General features: G+C 34.8%; 1 protein-coding gene across 8 annotated transcripts in view; it reads left to right on the top strand.

Annotated features, from left to right (window-relative positions):
• LOC132705627 (cytoplasmic dynein 2 heavy chain 1) overlaps window positions 1-15,729 on the top strand; it is a 110,222-nt gene that overhangs the window by 59,950 nt on the left and 34,543 nt on the right. For 7 of the 8 annotated variants that reach the window (XR_009619475.1, XM_060676326.1, XM_060676328.1 and 4 more), the window contains exons 40-49: window positions 1,194-1,325; window positions 1,387-1,627; window positions 5,289-5,512; window positions 8,329-8,551; window positions 8,599-8,764; window positions 8,822-8,993; window positions 10,703-10,917; window positions 12,903-13,136; window positions 13,228-13,437; window positions 15,215-15,428. Coding sequence is in view for 7 of the 8 variants with exons in the window: in XM_060676326.1 (XP_060532309.1) it covers window positions 1,194-1,325; window positions 1,387-1,627; window positions 5,289-5,512; window positions 8,329-8,551; window positions 8,599-8,764; window positions 8,822-8,993; window positions 10,703-10,917; window positions 12,903-13,136; window positions 13,228-13,437; window positions 15,215-15,428 (2,031 nt within the window). In the remaining variant the exon portion in view is untranslated. The remainder of the gene's footprint in view (window positions 1-1,193; window positions 1,326-1,386; window positions 1,628-5,288; window positions 5,513-8,328; window positions 8,552-8,598; window positions 8,765-8,821; window positions 8,994-10,702; window positions 10,918-12,902; window positions 13,137-13,227; window positions 13,438-15,214; window positions 15,429-15,729) is intronic. The other variant, XM_060676327.1, reaches the window with a different exon arrangement.

The raw sequence follows: 15,729 nt of genomic DNA, 5'->3' as shown, positions 1-15,729 counted from the left end.
AAAAAAAATCAATTTATATGAAAACTGGAGTACTGAAGATCCCTTGGCACTATTTATGGAAATAGCATTTTCCGGAAATCCCAGAAACACGAATGTTAATGAAGTATTAAGGAACTTAGAAGAAACTGAACGAGTTTTTGATTCATGAGTTTTTCAAAGAATCTCCTCATTTCTTAAGCAAAGAACAGAAAAAAATGAAAGAGGGGAAAGAAATTTGAAGCTGGAAGACAGATGACTATTGAAGACGAAGCGATTCCCAGTGAGCAAAACCAAAAGCCCAGGCAATCTCAGACAACAGCGATGAAGAATTGCATTGTTTCTCCGGCAGTCAGCCAGGACCATCAGAAATACCATCAAAAAAGGTTACAGATAAAGCCAAGAAACCTAAACCTCCTATTAGTATAATAAGTTTAAGAAGTAAGAACGATTTAAACTCAAAATGTGCCATATGAAAACTAATTAATTGAAAATGTTCGATGCAAGAAGTGAATTTGCTGATTTTGTAATTCATTTTATGTGTGCCCAGTTATATACTCATAACAGCGGTGAGAATGGAATCTTTAACAGTGAAACTGAGATCGAAAAGAATTCAAATTTTAAAAAGTTTAAATTTAAGTTTATATTTTTTTTGTTTATGCCCAAATTTTATTTATTTTTTAAGTGAAGAAATGTTTTTCTAGTTTTGGGTATATTTAACTTTTAGTTCCAATATACCAAATAATTTTTCTGTTTCGTTTATTTTCATTGTTATGTAAAACGTAGATTAGGATGTGTTCTCGAATTTCTTGTTTAATTGTAGGATAATTAAAACGTTTTATTTTTGTAATGACTAGTATAAAGTGCCTTAAATAAAAGTTCTTCGGCAAAATAAACAATTTTTGTTGACAAAAAAAATAATTGGTTTACATCGAGATTAACATTTGTTGTGTGCATGCCAGATTTGTTATAATTTAATTTATTTTAAATAACGACCTTATAATGAAAAATGTCCGAAAAACTTGTGAAAGTAGCCTAGTTTGATGGTATTAAGGTTAAAAAATTGGCTACAACTTAGTAACTTTATTTAGTGATTTTAAAGTTAATAGGCACGTCATTTAAGTTTGTTTCCCAAAAAATTGCTTGGTCAACTATCACCAGCAGCTGTTGAGTCTAAGTGTTAAATTTGATTTAACTACATAACTTACATGTTTCAGATCAGAAATTATATTTCCACTTTGCGACCGAAACATTACGCCATCAATCCGCACGACTTAACCCGATGGTGTGACGGATTGATACGCTACAAGAATAATGGAGACACTGAACAAGAACAGTTCATGATTGAAGTGGGTCACGTACTTATTAAACGTTGAAAGAATCAGCAACTAAAATATGTAATGATTTTAGATCACCTGCTATGAGGCATTTAACGTATTCTCCCATAATTTCGTCGAACAGTTCCATCGAGAAAAATTTTGCTCTATATTGGAGGAGTGTTTTAATCCTTGGAATGTTAGTGTCATTATAAGAGATATTAGTTTAAATAATTTTTTCTACGTATCGATGGAGCCGAGCATCGCATCTAGTCTGAAGAAATTGGATAAAGATGATTGGCAATCGATGGTCGATAGAGGACTGCACCTTTTCAGTTAGTAATAATTCACAATTATTGTTTATATTATTTAGTGTGTCTGAAAAATTTTTCATAAATGGTAGATTTTTAAGAGAGGTTCCGAAAACTTGTCCCACAGAATGTTTTCTCAAATTTTATTGTTAACCATTAAATTTATATATTTAAACTTACAAACGATGGGATGGAATATGAACCAAAAACTTTTAGTCTTGAGTTGAAATTGAACCTTTTGTTATCCGGTTCGATAAATGACATTCCATTGGCGGCCTACAAACTGAAGGCAGTCTTACTCTTGGAAACTGAGCAGCAATTACGAAGACATTATATCTGCTGTTACCTCCTCGCATTTGCAAATGTTTGCATATTCCTTCGACAAGAAGGAGCCGACATCCATAAAGAATTTGAAATGGAACTCCACGACGGACAATTTTTCTTAATCAAGCACCCAGTGATGACATTCGTCAACAGTTCAAGCTGAAACTCCTCGAACTAGCACCCACCAATATTCTAGGACGCAAATTTATTGACAAACCGGGAACCGGAGCTCCATGGGTTTTTCCATCGCTTCACAGGTCAGCTACGGAGCAGCCGTACATATCAAATCGAAAGAGGCTACTGGTATGACTGTTTTCCGTCATAATTTCGGTGCCATATTGGCGTCCCCAGTCCATCGCTGGAAGTCTATAGTGTGCTAATTCGCGTTTTTGTTTCTTTCGTGAGTGGGCGTTTTGTGCCTTTCTCAGAGAACCTATCGGGAATACTTTAGTATAGGTGGTAGAATTAGTCATTCCAATCTCTCCTACTATACCATTGCCCAAATCGCAACCATTGACTGACCTGATCATATAAGCAAATTCTGTAGTCGGGATTTAAAAACCTTCAATATTACTAATATTACTGCAGCAGTTTTGGATACTTTTTCCACTTAGCCTAGGGCAAGTTTTTTTAATAGTATGTATGCCTAGATTACGCTGGCCCTATTCGGATCACCATGATCCGATCTCGAGGTCAGAAAATGTGTGTTCTTAAACTCTGCCGTAACGGTATATCTATTTGGAGCTAGCTTCCGACCTAACCTCTAAGGCTTTCATCGCCGCTTTCCATTGTTTCTTGCCCCTCTGAAATAATCAGCGACCAATCACACATCGGAAATCATAAATCCTGGAATATTTCCAATTTGCTGCTATGGCCGCTGCTCATCAATGGAGCTTCAACGTTCCTGGCTCACCCCATATCACACGATGAGAGTAAAGTTCGTAAAGAGTGTTAGACGATCAAATCTTCACCTACGAGGAAATGTATTCCGGTACGAACTGTAACTCATCCCATCTAAGTATGAAATGGCTTAGTAGATGTCTTCTAAAGATGCATGCTTTCGATAAAAACATCATATTTCGGTTAAGTGTACTGGTATATACGGGACGGGACAAAGTTTCTCCTAGATATTTGTACTTGTTTCCTTATAATGGGTGTTTTTTTTTCGATGTAAAGAACTTTAAATTGGCATTACTGTTTAAGATGGCGACCGATTTAACAGCTGTCAAGTGATTTATTCTCAGTTTGGTTTGGCAATTCATCATGAATAGACTCACAACTGAACAACGCTTGCAAATAGTGCAATTTTATTTCGAAAATAATGGTTCTGTGCGGAATACGTATCGCGCACTACGCCCATTTTATCGCCGACAAAATCGTCCATCAGAGCAGTTAATTCGATTAACCATGGAACGTTTTCGCACCACCTTTACTCTTATTGATAACTCGCATCCCCAAAGACGCCGTACGGTGCGTATAGAAGAAGCTATTGCTGCTGTAGAGCATAGCATTGAGGAAGACCCGAATAAGTCCATCCGCCATCGAGCACGGGAATTGGATCTGTGTCCATCCACTTTATGGGAGATTTTGCGGAAGGATCTTGGTTTACGTGCTTACAAAGTCCAACTCGTGCAAGTAAGGCGTAGATTCGTCGAATGGACTCAAAACGAGATTGCCGTTGTTCCCGATTTTCATAAGTGAATTATGTTTAGCGATAAAGCGCACTTCTGGTTCAATGGCCAACTCGTGCAAGAATTGAAGCCAAACGATCATCAAGTAAGGCGTAGATTCGTCGAATGGGCCCAAAACGAGATTGCCGTTGTTCCCGATTTTCATAAGTGAATTATGTTTAGCGATGAAGCGCACTTCTGGTTGAATGGCTACGTCGACAAACAAAACTGCTGCATTTGGAGCGAAGCTAATCCTGAAGTGTATGTCGGAACACCGTTACATCCAGAAAAACTGACTCTTTGGTGCGCTTTATGGGCTGGTGGAATCATTGGTCCGTACTTCTTCAAAAATGGATGGCCAGAACGTTTCAGTCAATGGTGATCGGTATAGAGCTATGATTACTAACTCTTTCATTCCTGAATTGAATAACCATGATGTCCAGGAGATGTGGTTTCAACAAGACGCAACATGTCACACAGCTCATGCCACAATCGATTTATTGAAACACACGTTTGGTGACCGCCTAAGTTCACGTTTTGGACCTGTGAATTGGCCTCCAAAATCTTGTGATTTAACACCGCTAGACTACTTTCTGCGAGGCTATGTAAAGTCATTGGTCTATGCGGATAAGCCACAAACGCTTGACCATTTGGAAGACAACATTCGTCGTGTTATTGCCGATATACTTCCACAAATGTTGGAAAAAGTCATCGAAAATTGGACGTCCAGATTGGACTACATCTGCGCCAGCCGTGGGGGTCATATGCCAGAAATCATATTCAAAATGTAATGCCACAAGGTTATCTTTCGTATAAATAAAATTCATGTCTGATGTCTAATTAACGTTCTTATTATTATTGACTACTAACTAACACTACGATAGCATCTCGATTAAGTTCGTATTAATCATTCGAAAAATTATATTTCAAGGTGTGATCACTCGTAAAAGCAGGTAAAATATATGCCGTTTAAAAATTACATTTTTCGTCTGCATTGAATCATTTATCGAAGAGCACAAAAATGTTAGCTTATTGGGTATACACACATACAGTTCGTGATTGATACTCGACTGCCAAGAAGCATTGGCGGAATTTAGGGCAATAAGGTGCCTGACAGGATAGGCGGTACTCTTTCCACTGCGAGACAGTGTACTGAGTTTACCGGGACTGAGGTAGTGGGAAGCCTGTACACCTCAGCACCATGAGGGCTGATAGGAATCCTCACCGGACACTGGCAACTAACCTTCATACCTTAGAAAAGGAGAAAACCTCAACTCATCTCCTAACTAGCTTCTTACCTCGGGGACAGCCAAGACTACTAGGAGCTTTATAACAGAGGTGCTGTGATTCCTCGTGAGTAGATCTGCAGCACCCCGGTCATTGCACAGAGACGTATCGCAGATACAATAAGAGTAGCAATAGATGTTTCCATCGTCCTCCACTGTAAAATAGAACTCTTGTGGTGGGGACATATTTCCATTCACATCTAGACTAAAGCAAAGATTTAAGGGTTAGTGATAAAATTTGAAAATTATTGGCTTGTTAGTACGCAGAAATCAAAAAGTCTGTGTACTGTTTATTATAATTCCACTTGCGGTGCTATAACGATTTCGTAATAGTCAAAAATTGGCCAATTCAACCAAAACATGTTTTATAATTTAAATGTGTAAAAGTATTGTAAACAATTTTAGACAGAGAAAATATGGATCTGGATATAGTCGTAAACGAGGAATGCCTTGAACTTACGTCAAACGTTGTAAGGGCGACGGCGTCGGAAGGGAGTAATGTGGTGATGATCGGAAGACCGGGAGTCGGACGTAAAAGTGCAGTGAAAATTGCTTCCGCATTAAAATCTGTCAAAATTGTCGCTCCAAGCACCGGAATGTCGCCGTATTTTCAAAACGAATTGAAAGTGGTAGGTAGGCGGAAAACATATATTTTTTTAAGGAAATGAGTGGCGTTTATGTCTATGAACAAATAATGTTCTGGTCTGTACTGGTTAAATCGAGAACTTTTTTTTTGAAAAAAGTAAAATATCTATCTAAAACAGAATATCCAGGTTTTAGTTATCAACTAGCGTCCTTCAGAAAAAAAACATATTTTACAGTTCTAATAAAATAACGATTCTTATTTAAAAACAAACTATCTACTATTAACAATTTTTAACAAAATTGTCTATCAATAAATTAAAAACAACCTTTTTAAAAAAATTGGAACATAGAAAAGATAGATAAGTTGTTGAAAGTTTCCTGCATCTCTTTTCTTCGTATTGCCGCTCACTCTTTGAAGTACGAGTATAGCTCCAGTGTTTTATATTAAGTCGCAAGAATCTCTTCATACGATTTTGCAGCTTCTCTACATTGTTAACTAAGGTGCAATAAGCCACGCCCCATAAGAAAAAGTCCAAACCATTTGAATGTGGGGACCTAGGGGGCCGTCCTACTGCATCCTACCCATGGGTTGTTAAATGTGTGATGTAAATATTCTCTTGCTGCAATACTAAAGTGAGCAGGAGCGCCGTCATGCATGGACCACATTCTGTTCCTAATTAAATATGGTACTTCTTCTAGCAATATTGGCAAGACCTGTTCTGAAAACCGGCGACAATTATAGATGGCTAGTTAGCCTTTCTGGTAGGAAAAAGGGTCCAATGAAGTCACTGTTGTGACTGATATGATCATTGTGAAAATTTTTGATTCCATTTCTGGAAAAGATAGCTTCATCTATAAATAGGATTTCTTGGTTAATACGGGGGATAATGTGCCATTTTGTCCAAAAACAATTGACAAAAATTTCCCAATCCAAGAACGTGCGAGATATTCAGAGTATTTCCAATTTTTTAGTACTAAGTTTAGGATTTTCATCAATAGAATTTAAAACTGGTTCTTCAGTTTCTGGAGTTCTTTCTGTCAAATGGCTCCCTTTTAAATTATTATTTGCCCTCAAACTAACTACCTAACAACCTAAACTATAATTTCCAGAGTATTTTTTAATGTTGCGTTTAAGTTAACAAATTTTTCAAAAACTATTGAATTTAAGAATATAATACAGGTATTAGGATATCATTAAGAACTAGGATATAATATTTTATGAAATGTTCTCTTCTTTCAGGTTAGGCTGGATGTTAATAGTATATTATGCAACAAATGCGGTAAACGGCATTTGACTCACAAATTTATTTGACACGAGCGGAGACTATTTATTAGTTTTGGGTATAGGACACATACAAGAAGGGTACAAAATTTTTAGGGGATTTTATTAAGGATATTAAAATTAAAATATATATAACTTTTATCTACGGGTGATTTCTGCAACACCCTCTATATACAAAAATATATCACAACTTTTGTGTTTGACGTTTTTTTCGCAATCGTTAAATAAAAAAGTTATATGGGAGGGGGGGGGCATTATAAATGATGACCCGGTACATCGGTCCTGTAGGAAATAATTTTATGACACTAATTTTTCATAGTTAACCAATTAGCGCCTTTAAGTTAATAAGTTACTATGGCTCAGATCACACTGGGAATACGGTGTGGAGTCTTATGGAACGCAGCGTTGCCTACCGTTGCATCGCTGGTGTGGAACAACAATCAGGTCCAGCCTCAAACAAATTTCGCCGGCCGGGTCCAAATTTTATCTCAATATTTTTACTTTACCTAATTTTTATATACAGCAGTGAAATTTATATTTTCCAATGTCGTAGACATATCTAAAATAAGCTTACTGAATTCTCATCAGCTTTGAACCTAATATTGGTTCTCAGAACACTCCTATCCTATATTTTCAAATTGGCATAACCCCTGTATACACCTTGAAACATAAAACTTAAAATTCTAATTTATATCGATAACCCCTAAATTCCTAGCTTCCACGACTGCTTTTAATTTTTTGCTTTCTGTAACAGTCTGCAAAATATGCTCCATCTCCTTTGCATTTTTACCAATTAATTAGACTTGATTGGCTAGTATTTATTGATGATTGATGATAATTAACTAATTATAGCAATATTCAATATGTCATTGAAATGAGCTGGTTCTTTATAATTTTCCCTTTTACTGAAACATTTCCTATGCTACTAACCAAATTTGTTCCCTCTTTTTTAAAACCTTCGTTCATTAGCTGGTGATTTTTTGTTTTTTGAAGGGTCAAAAATGATGTGACTTGTATATCTTCCTGATGTGCTAAGCCTGTGTTTTAAATGTTCCGGATGTCAAACCCTAGGAGTCAAAATGTTTTGTTGAATTTAGGGATGTTTGTTTTTCTACTAACACTGTGCATTTATTTTATAATGCGTGCTTGATAAATAATTTCATGATCAACTTTTTACAATCATAGACGTTCGGAAGCGTCGATTACTAGCAGCTTTTAATATTTCTTACCAAAAATTATTTTCGGTTATAAGTGTAAAATATCGCCCGAAAAGAAAATGGTACTAATAAATCAAATTTTTTCTTATCTGTTGACGCATATATATTTGCAGTTTCTAATAAGCGTCAATGCAATGCAATCTGGAGTAAACTACAATTTTTGAAACAACCTAGGAAAAATTGTCACCTTTTTGAGTTTATCCTAGAGTACGTAAGGAAAGTCAGCTTGAAATTTATCCATATGTACTGTAGTAAGTAATGGAACGAAAAAATAATCAAAGTTTGGTTACGATAGTTGGTCGTTGGATTGCTAACCAAATATGTAGTTTTCTGTCTGCTTACTTACCATGTCGATTTCTAGGCGATACACTGTGCTGCTCTGGAATGCGATAATGTCTATCTACTTCTCGAAGATCACGTGTTTTTGAACGAATCGAACTTGAACCTGGTGAACACTTTAATAACTTGCGGAGAGGCACCAGACCTCTACGCGACCACAGAGTTGGAAATTATAGTAAAAGGATTGAGGGAAAGGTCGAACAGTGAGAACTTTGAGGGCGATTTAATTCAGTTCTTTTACTCAAGTAAGTGGATTTTACGTTAATGCTCATAAAATTGGATATTCCTTTAGACACGAAGAAGAACCTCCACGTAATAATCTGCTTTGATGAACTAAATGAAAATTTATCGAACATCTTGACGTACTATCCGGCTTTTACGCAACACATCACCAGGTTATGGAAATCGCGCTGGAATAAGGAATCTATGGATTCGTTGCCTTCACACCTGATAAAAAAGTTGATGATTTCGTTAACTTTTATCGAAAGAGATGGTGAATGTTGTTCATTTTTTAGGTTAAACACTTACGATTTGGAAATGAACGTCAGCGGGAAGTTTGGTAAAATATACGAAACCATATCGAAGGATATAATGGCTCCTTCTAGATACGTTGCATTTGTCGGGCTGTACTACAAGATTTACCAGGAGCGATTGTCGTCAATGGACATCAGGAAAAAAAAGTTAAAAGTAATTATGTCTTCTAGTAACGAGTTTAAATTTTCTAATGATTTTGGAAAGGCTTTGTTACGCTCTCAGATCATTCAAGCTTCATAATTTTTTCTCTATGTAATTCAGGTTCCAAGTTGTAATGTTTTCAAAAAGCGCCTTTGTCAGGGCAAAGATAAATACTTTTTTTACCTAGAAAAGGAGGAAAGATGAAATATGGTATTTAATACCTTAGAAGATGTCGTTGTCGTTATAATCGCAATTTTACGTAAAACCTTCCTCTGCAAAATTAATATACAGCATCAAACAGAACAATGTTACCAATTGTAACGAAACAAAATGCACTAAAATGCAATCAGTTTCGGAATAATTTATGGGAATTTTTATAAAATGTGCGCATTACCCTTCGGTTTCTATATGAATGTAGGTAGTTTTCCAATTGTTACCCTTTCATAAATATAAAATATTGAAGTTTTTTTCCCAACTGTCACAATTATGTGATAAGCCTTGGACAAACACGCGGTGCAATTTACCATAATGTACATAATATGCAATTTATTACAGTTTAACAAAGGCCATATTCTTTATTATAATATGAGCAACTGCCGTCTCGTCTTGATCATCATCAATAATTCACGTTATCAAGATCCCATAGCTGTTCTTCTACTTTAATAACATGCTGGACAAGTTTTCGCCAGTCCTCTGGGGTCACTACCATTAAACCTTGGTCAACAGCAACTTTAGATCTTTCAAATGTCGTTTCTTTAAATGGGCTAATATATTATTATGAAATTTAATTGGCACTGATATGATAATAAGCACAGGATAATATTGTATTTTTCTGAAATATGTTCCATCGCATATTTCAGTCGAAAATTTCTTGTTTTTGTGAAGACATCATGTGTCATGAATGGCTAGTATTATGCATAAACTGAATCAGTCGGAAGATACTCAGCCATTTCTTCAAAATAATCTATGAAAATGTATACGTTTTTTCAGTGGTGGTTTTTGCACGAACTGGAGCACTAAGTAAACGGAAACAATATTGTTTAAACTGTTTTTGTAATCTCTCTCTATACCCTATATTCCTATCTCTATATTTCTTGTACCAAGCATTCCGGTTGAAATTAGTTTAAAGTGGATTTTTCCGTTTATTGTCCTTTGGAAGCACGACTAAAGGTAGGTCAAGTTATTTATTACTGACGCGTATCAATATGAATGGTTTTGTTGATATGAACGGTTAGTTGTTGTCGCGCGGTCACAAATCCCGAAGAACATGCTAATTAACCCTTATTAATTCCCTTTTTAACAATATAAAAAATATTCCTTTGTTGTTCGCCAACAATATCATCGTTCTCCAGTAAAGACACTTAGCGATTAATGTTTTTATTTAAAGAATGGCTCTGGTAAATTTCTGTCTAGTCTGTATTAGACAGAATTTTACAGCACATTTTTGTGCTGGCCTTCCTGAACTTTTTTTTGGAAGGATCCACTTGACCCATTGCCTTTCCTTCCTGCAATAATTTAAATGAAGTCAGAGTTCAACATTTTTTCGTATCGTAAAACAAGGATTATCTAGCGCAGTCATATACATTTAGTAAAATATTTTACTAATATCGTTATACTTTGGCTTTAGAGCTTCAGAGCGTATTTCTGAAAATCGTGTCTTGGCGTATTAGATTTGTTACTTTTTTTTTCTACATTTAGCCATTTACTTATTCCTTTTATAGAGCGGAGTTTCTAAACTAACCGAGGCAAGGAATCTAGTGGCCGAGTTGAAACAAAAGGCTGCCGACGAACAAGACAAACTCGCGGAGAAGCAGTCGAAAGCCAACGCTGCTCTCGATATGATCAGCAAGACAATGCAAAATGCCAACACACACAAAGAAGAAATGGAATCCCTGAAGCGGAAAACGGAGGACGAAAATTTGCAATTGATGAAACGGTTAGAAAATGTTCTTTTCTTTTGCAATCGAAACGTTTCCGCTGTACACTTTGAGCGTCACAATAGTTTCTGGATAACTAACAACAGAAACTTTGGTTTACCAAATGTTTTCTTAGTTTTAATTTAATTAATTAATTTATTTAATTAAAATTTAATTAAATTTTAAAATTTAATTAAAATTAACTAATTTAATTAATTTAATTTGTTATACGTATCAAAGGACCGTGTAAAGAATCCTTGAGTGAGTATTGTTCACATAAAAGATAGATAATTTTTTTTATTACAAGCCAATTGCCTAAAATGTCCTGTTAAGGTGTTATCTTGATTGTCAGTTCTGATAAGCAAGTCACATGTAAAAAAAAATAATTCGTCGCAGTCGTTAATTACACATTAATTAAATTATTTAATTAATCAATTGAACAAAATACTATAGGTAGTATAGAAAATGCTCGAAGAGGCTCGCCACAGTATTTAATTAAATTGATGTTTGGTAAACATTCGTTCAACCCTGCCTTATCCGTGCCAAATCAAACTCGAGATTAAAGTGGCGTTTATCAAAAATTGAGCATAGAAGCTAAAGAAATCTGCAACGCATGACATGAAATAAATAATATTGGGTAAACCATTGGTTACGGCAAGTATTGATAAATACAAAAAAATGCATTGGATTGGCAGTAGCTTATTTAATAGTGTAATATGTGGTTAGAATTTAATATTTTAACTTTTCAACGTTGTTCCCAACATTGTTCCCTGGCATATTACGGAATTACCACAAATAAACCACTAAATCATTTTCGTCAGCATTATATCGAAGAAGAGTACTTTTTTTTTTAGTAAAAGTTAATAGAATGAGTCCATCTTCTGGATAAGTGACTAAAGATTAACAATTTCAAATACAAATACAAGTTTTCTTTCCCCTACTCTGGAAATACTTAATTATCATGCAAGGTGACGTCACTATCATCAAACACTCTTGCCAGTCGAGTAAAGCCTTTTCCTTACTTTGCGCACGAATTTGGAGCTATAGAATACGTAGAATAGAAGACGTATTTTAAGTTTGATACAGTTGTCAAAAGACAAACTAATTACCAAATTTAAACTCACGACTAAAATAGCGTTTATGAAACTTTTTTTTTAAACCAAATAAAATTATTCGGGTTGGAATAACGTGACGGTGAAATTCAACAACTCGTTTCACCTAAACCTTAACAAAAGTTAAAATTTATTTCTTCCAAAAGTAACAGTCATAAACTATTTGGACAACATTTATGAACAAATATTAGGAGCACCAGTCATCGCAAATATATTTATTGAAGGAGACGGGGTCAAGAAATTCTCCGAGGTTTTCTTAACCCTAGCATACGTTTTAACATGGAATTGGAAACTAATAACTTCCAATTCTTAGATATTCTCGGCAATAGAAAATAAGGACTATGGGTAATTCAGTTTATAGAAAATGTTTATCTTAACACGAATCACTGGAGCTCTCCCCTCAAATAATTTCTTTCTCCAAGAAAATGAGTCCCCACACTTGCTATTGTGACCCTTCTTTACGTTCAAAATATTGCCGAGTGCATGCCAACAGTTCTTAAGTAATATAAATTTAAAACTACAATTGCAACATATCCAAAATATTTCATCCATCAAAAGGAAGAAACATAAAATTCCATTTGAGACTCCAGGAGTTTATCGCATTCCAGCCTGAATTAGATCAATCATTCATTAGATCAATCAATCATTAGACATTATATGATATTGTCGCTTTCTACACGATCAAAAGATACATAAGGAAATATATAGATACATAAATTTTTGTTTTGATTTACAGTCCAGTATAATACTCCTAAATTTTATTTTTCATATTCGTTGGACACACTGTATATTGCAACAAAACTGCAAATCTTCCATTACCTATACAGTTTGCGAAATACCCAAAAAAAATATGTACATATATTAACGGGTCTTTTCTGATGCGTTGCTTTTAGAAAGAAGGAAATCGAAGATGAGTTATCTGAGGTGGAACCGCTGATAGAAGAAGCGCGGTCAGCGGTGGGGAATATCAAAACCGAATCGTTGTCTGAGATAAGATCTTTGAGAGCCCCGCCCGAAGTCATCAGAGACATATTGGAGGGGGTACTGAAGCTCATGGGAACTCAAGATACCAGCTGGAACAGCATGAAGACATTTTTGGCTAAGAGAGGAGTTAAAGAAGAGATCAGGTATCGAATGATGATGTGGATTGAAAATATTAAAATTCCATTCAATAATAATGCTGAACTGTAAAAAAAATTTGCTTCGAATTTTTTTTAGGTCGTTCGATGCAAATAAAATTCGTACTGAAAATCGACAAGCAGTCGAACGCCTAATGACCAATAAAAAAGAATCTTTCGATCCGAAATCTGCCAAAAGAGCTTCGGTCGCTGCCGCCCCTTTGGCGGCGTGGGTCGAGGCGAATGTCAAGTATTCAAAGGTGTTGGACAAAATACGCCCGCTCGAAATTGAGCAAAAGAAACTTAAAGAGTGAGTCCGACAAAAAAAAACGAAATATGTAAAATTTTGTGTTATGTATATTAATATAACTGTCAATTAAAATGGCATAAAACGAAGAAGTGAAACACTGCAAAAAATTAAGTAAAATTATTTTTTTTATTGATTTGATCCACAACGACAGCTATTGGATTTGTAATAATGTAAATATTGATTGGTAATTAGTTTATGATCAGCTACTAATGCTTTTAACAGCTTTACTGACAAAAACACTGAAAAATTCAAAAGAAAATTCTGCTCTTAATTCCAAAACGAAAGGCAGGAAAACAAATAAATCACATAAATCCGTATTAACTGCTGCGCCTTATTACGGATGTATCAGTAAAAAAAATTTGTTTATTGACACATTATGACTGAGAATAACATATAGCTCTTATTTAACGTGGTGTTCCTAGTACCATAAAAATGGAGGGCCCTAAGGTAGTTTCCATTTTAAACTGCGATTTGTCACACTTCACATCATTTCGTCTGAGCTACAATTTTTGTATTTACGGTTATTGTCTATCACGTACGCTGCCCGAGAATCGCTGTTGTTCACACTCTATGTAGTCGCGATAACGTCATTGCCTATTCGGCGTACTACATAGTTTCAGAAAAGAATTATTTTGTTCAAAACCACTTACCCTATGGGAAAAATTTTCTTTTTTGTGGGCAAATTGTTGGCCGTAAATGAAAAACTATAAAATTTGTCATAATTTAGTTTATACAGTATCATAAATTGTGTCGGGAGCTACAAAATTTTTGATTTACGTTGATGTGTATTATACATGGTGCCCGAGATATTTGAATAAAAATATTATTGTAAATCGCTATTACCGGTACCAGTGTATATATTTACCAAAGCTAAGTCGCTTCCTTGAAATACAAACGAAATTGCGAAAGAAATCTTGTTAGACAAGCAAATTGACCGGCAAAAAGTTGGATTCCAAAGTTAACTTTTTATTTCTTGCTGGGTACTCTGAGACATTTCGTTCTACAAACTGTTGTATCATGATCATGGGACATCTTATTTCTAGGAAAACTTACTCTCTGAAGCACAAGCAATAAAAACCTTTTTCTAATTTGGATAAAGGATCAACTTAATCAATCAAGTTAAAGAGTTGACAAAAAATATTTCAAAAAATTATATTGATTTGAGAGCAAAAACAAACAGAATTAATGATTTTCATCATAATGAACAGTCATATGAAACTCAAGATGCCGAGGTCATAACAAATTAAGAACTCGAAAACCACATTCCATTAGATACTTCTAGTTAACAGAACCGTTCGATCCACTAATATTTTTGTCAAGTTCTGACAAAATTAATAGAAATTTAAGAAATGCAATTCTATGAAAGAATTCGAAGTTTTAATCTTGTTCACCTTGTATGAAGAGCATGGTAAAAAAGTGTTCATTTAAGACAAAGACTATGAAGAAACGCATTTGAAGATCTCAGCAATGTTTTATATCTCGTCAGCTACGAATATAGCACCATTCGAAGCGATTCTGTGAAAATGAGCTAATGCAGCAAATAATTTTAAATGATAATTGATAGATATATCATAGATTAAGGACCTGGGAACACTGTCAAATATATTAGATCAAAATTAGGTTTAACTACTACACTATTGTTTAAAAAATCTAATATATCAGATGATAGGATTATTTTTTTCTTTACAGAAATTAAATTTTTCGTTGTTGTAAAGAGTCATTAAAATAAATCTAAAATGAAAAACTGATAATAATCGAAAGTTGACTTTCTTTTAAGGAACTTAAGCAATGCGAAATTGCATTTGGTTGAACTTACGGACGAACTATCAGATGTGGACGCGAATGTAGCCAAACTCAAAGAACAACTCTCTTCGTTTACAAAAGAAGCGGCGGAAATCGAAATAGGATTGGACGAGGTCAATCATACACTTCGCACCGCACAGGAATTGGTTAACAAATTAGATGACGAATATCAACGTTGGCAAAAACAGGTCTGTTTGATATTTCATTCAAGTTTGAGCCTTACTGTAGTTTATTTGCAGAAGATATTTTCTGATGAATATGAATCATTTTCGCACAAAATTCAAATCCTCAGTTTTGACCAAAAAGTGTTTAACAACGCAAAATTAAAACATATTTCGTTTGGAATTTTAAAGTGATAAAGATATATTGCATTTTATTTTTATGATTTTTTTTTGAAAAATTAACTGGAAATTGAAGTGTAAAAAAAGCTATTGCTTTTTGCGAAACATTGCAACTGTAATTTTCTCTTAAGTTGAAATTAAAGTTTTT

Source organism: Cylas formicarius, unplaced genomic scaffold (genome assembly GCF_029955315.1).
Source record: "Cylas formicarius isolate icCylForm1 unplaced genomic scaffold, icCylForm1.1 PGA_scaffold_7__23_contigs__length_41026272, whole genome shotgun sequence".
NCBI classification, from domain to species: domain Eukaryota; kingdom Metazoa; phylum Arthropoda; class Insecta; order Coleoptera; family Brentidae; genus Cylas; species Cylas formicarius.
The sequence above is the reverse complement of the archived record's forward strand: the minus strand, read 5'-3'. Positions and strand labels throughout refer to the sequence as shown.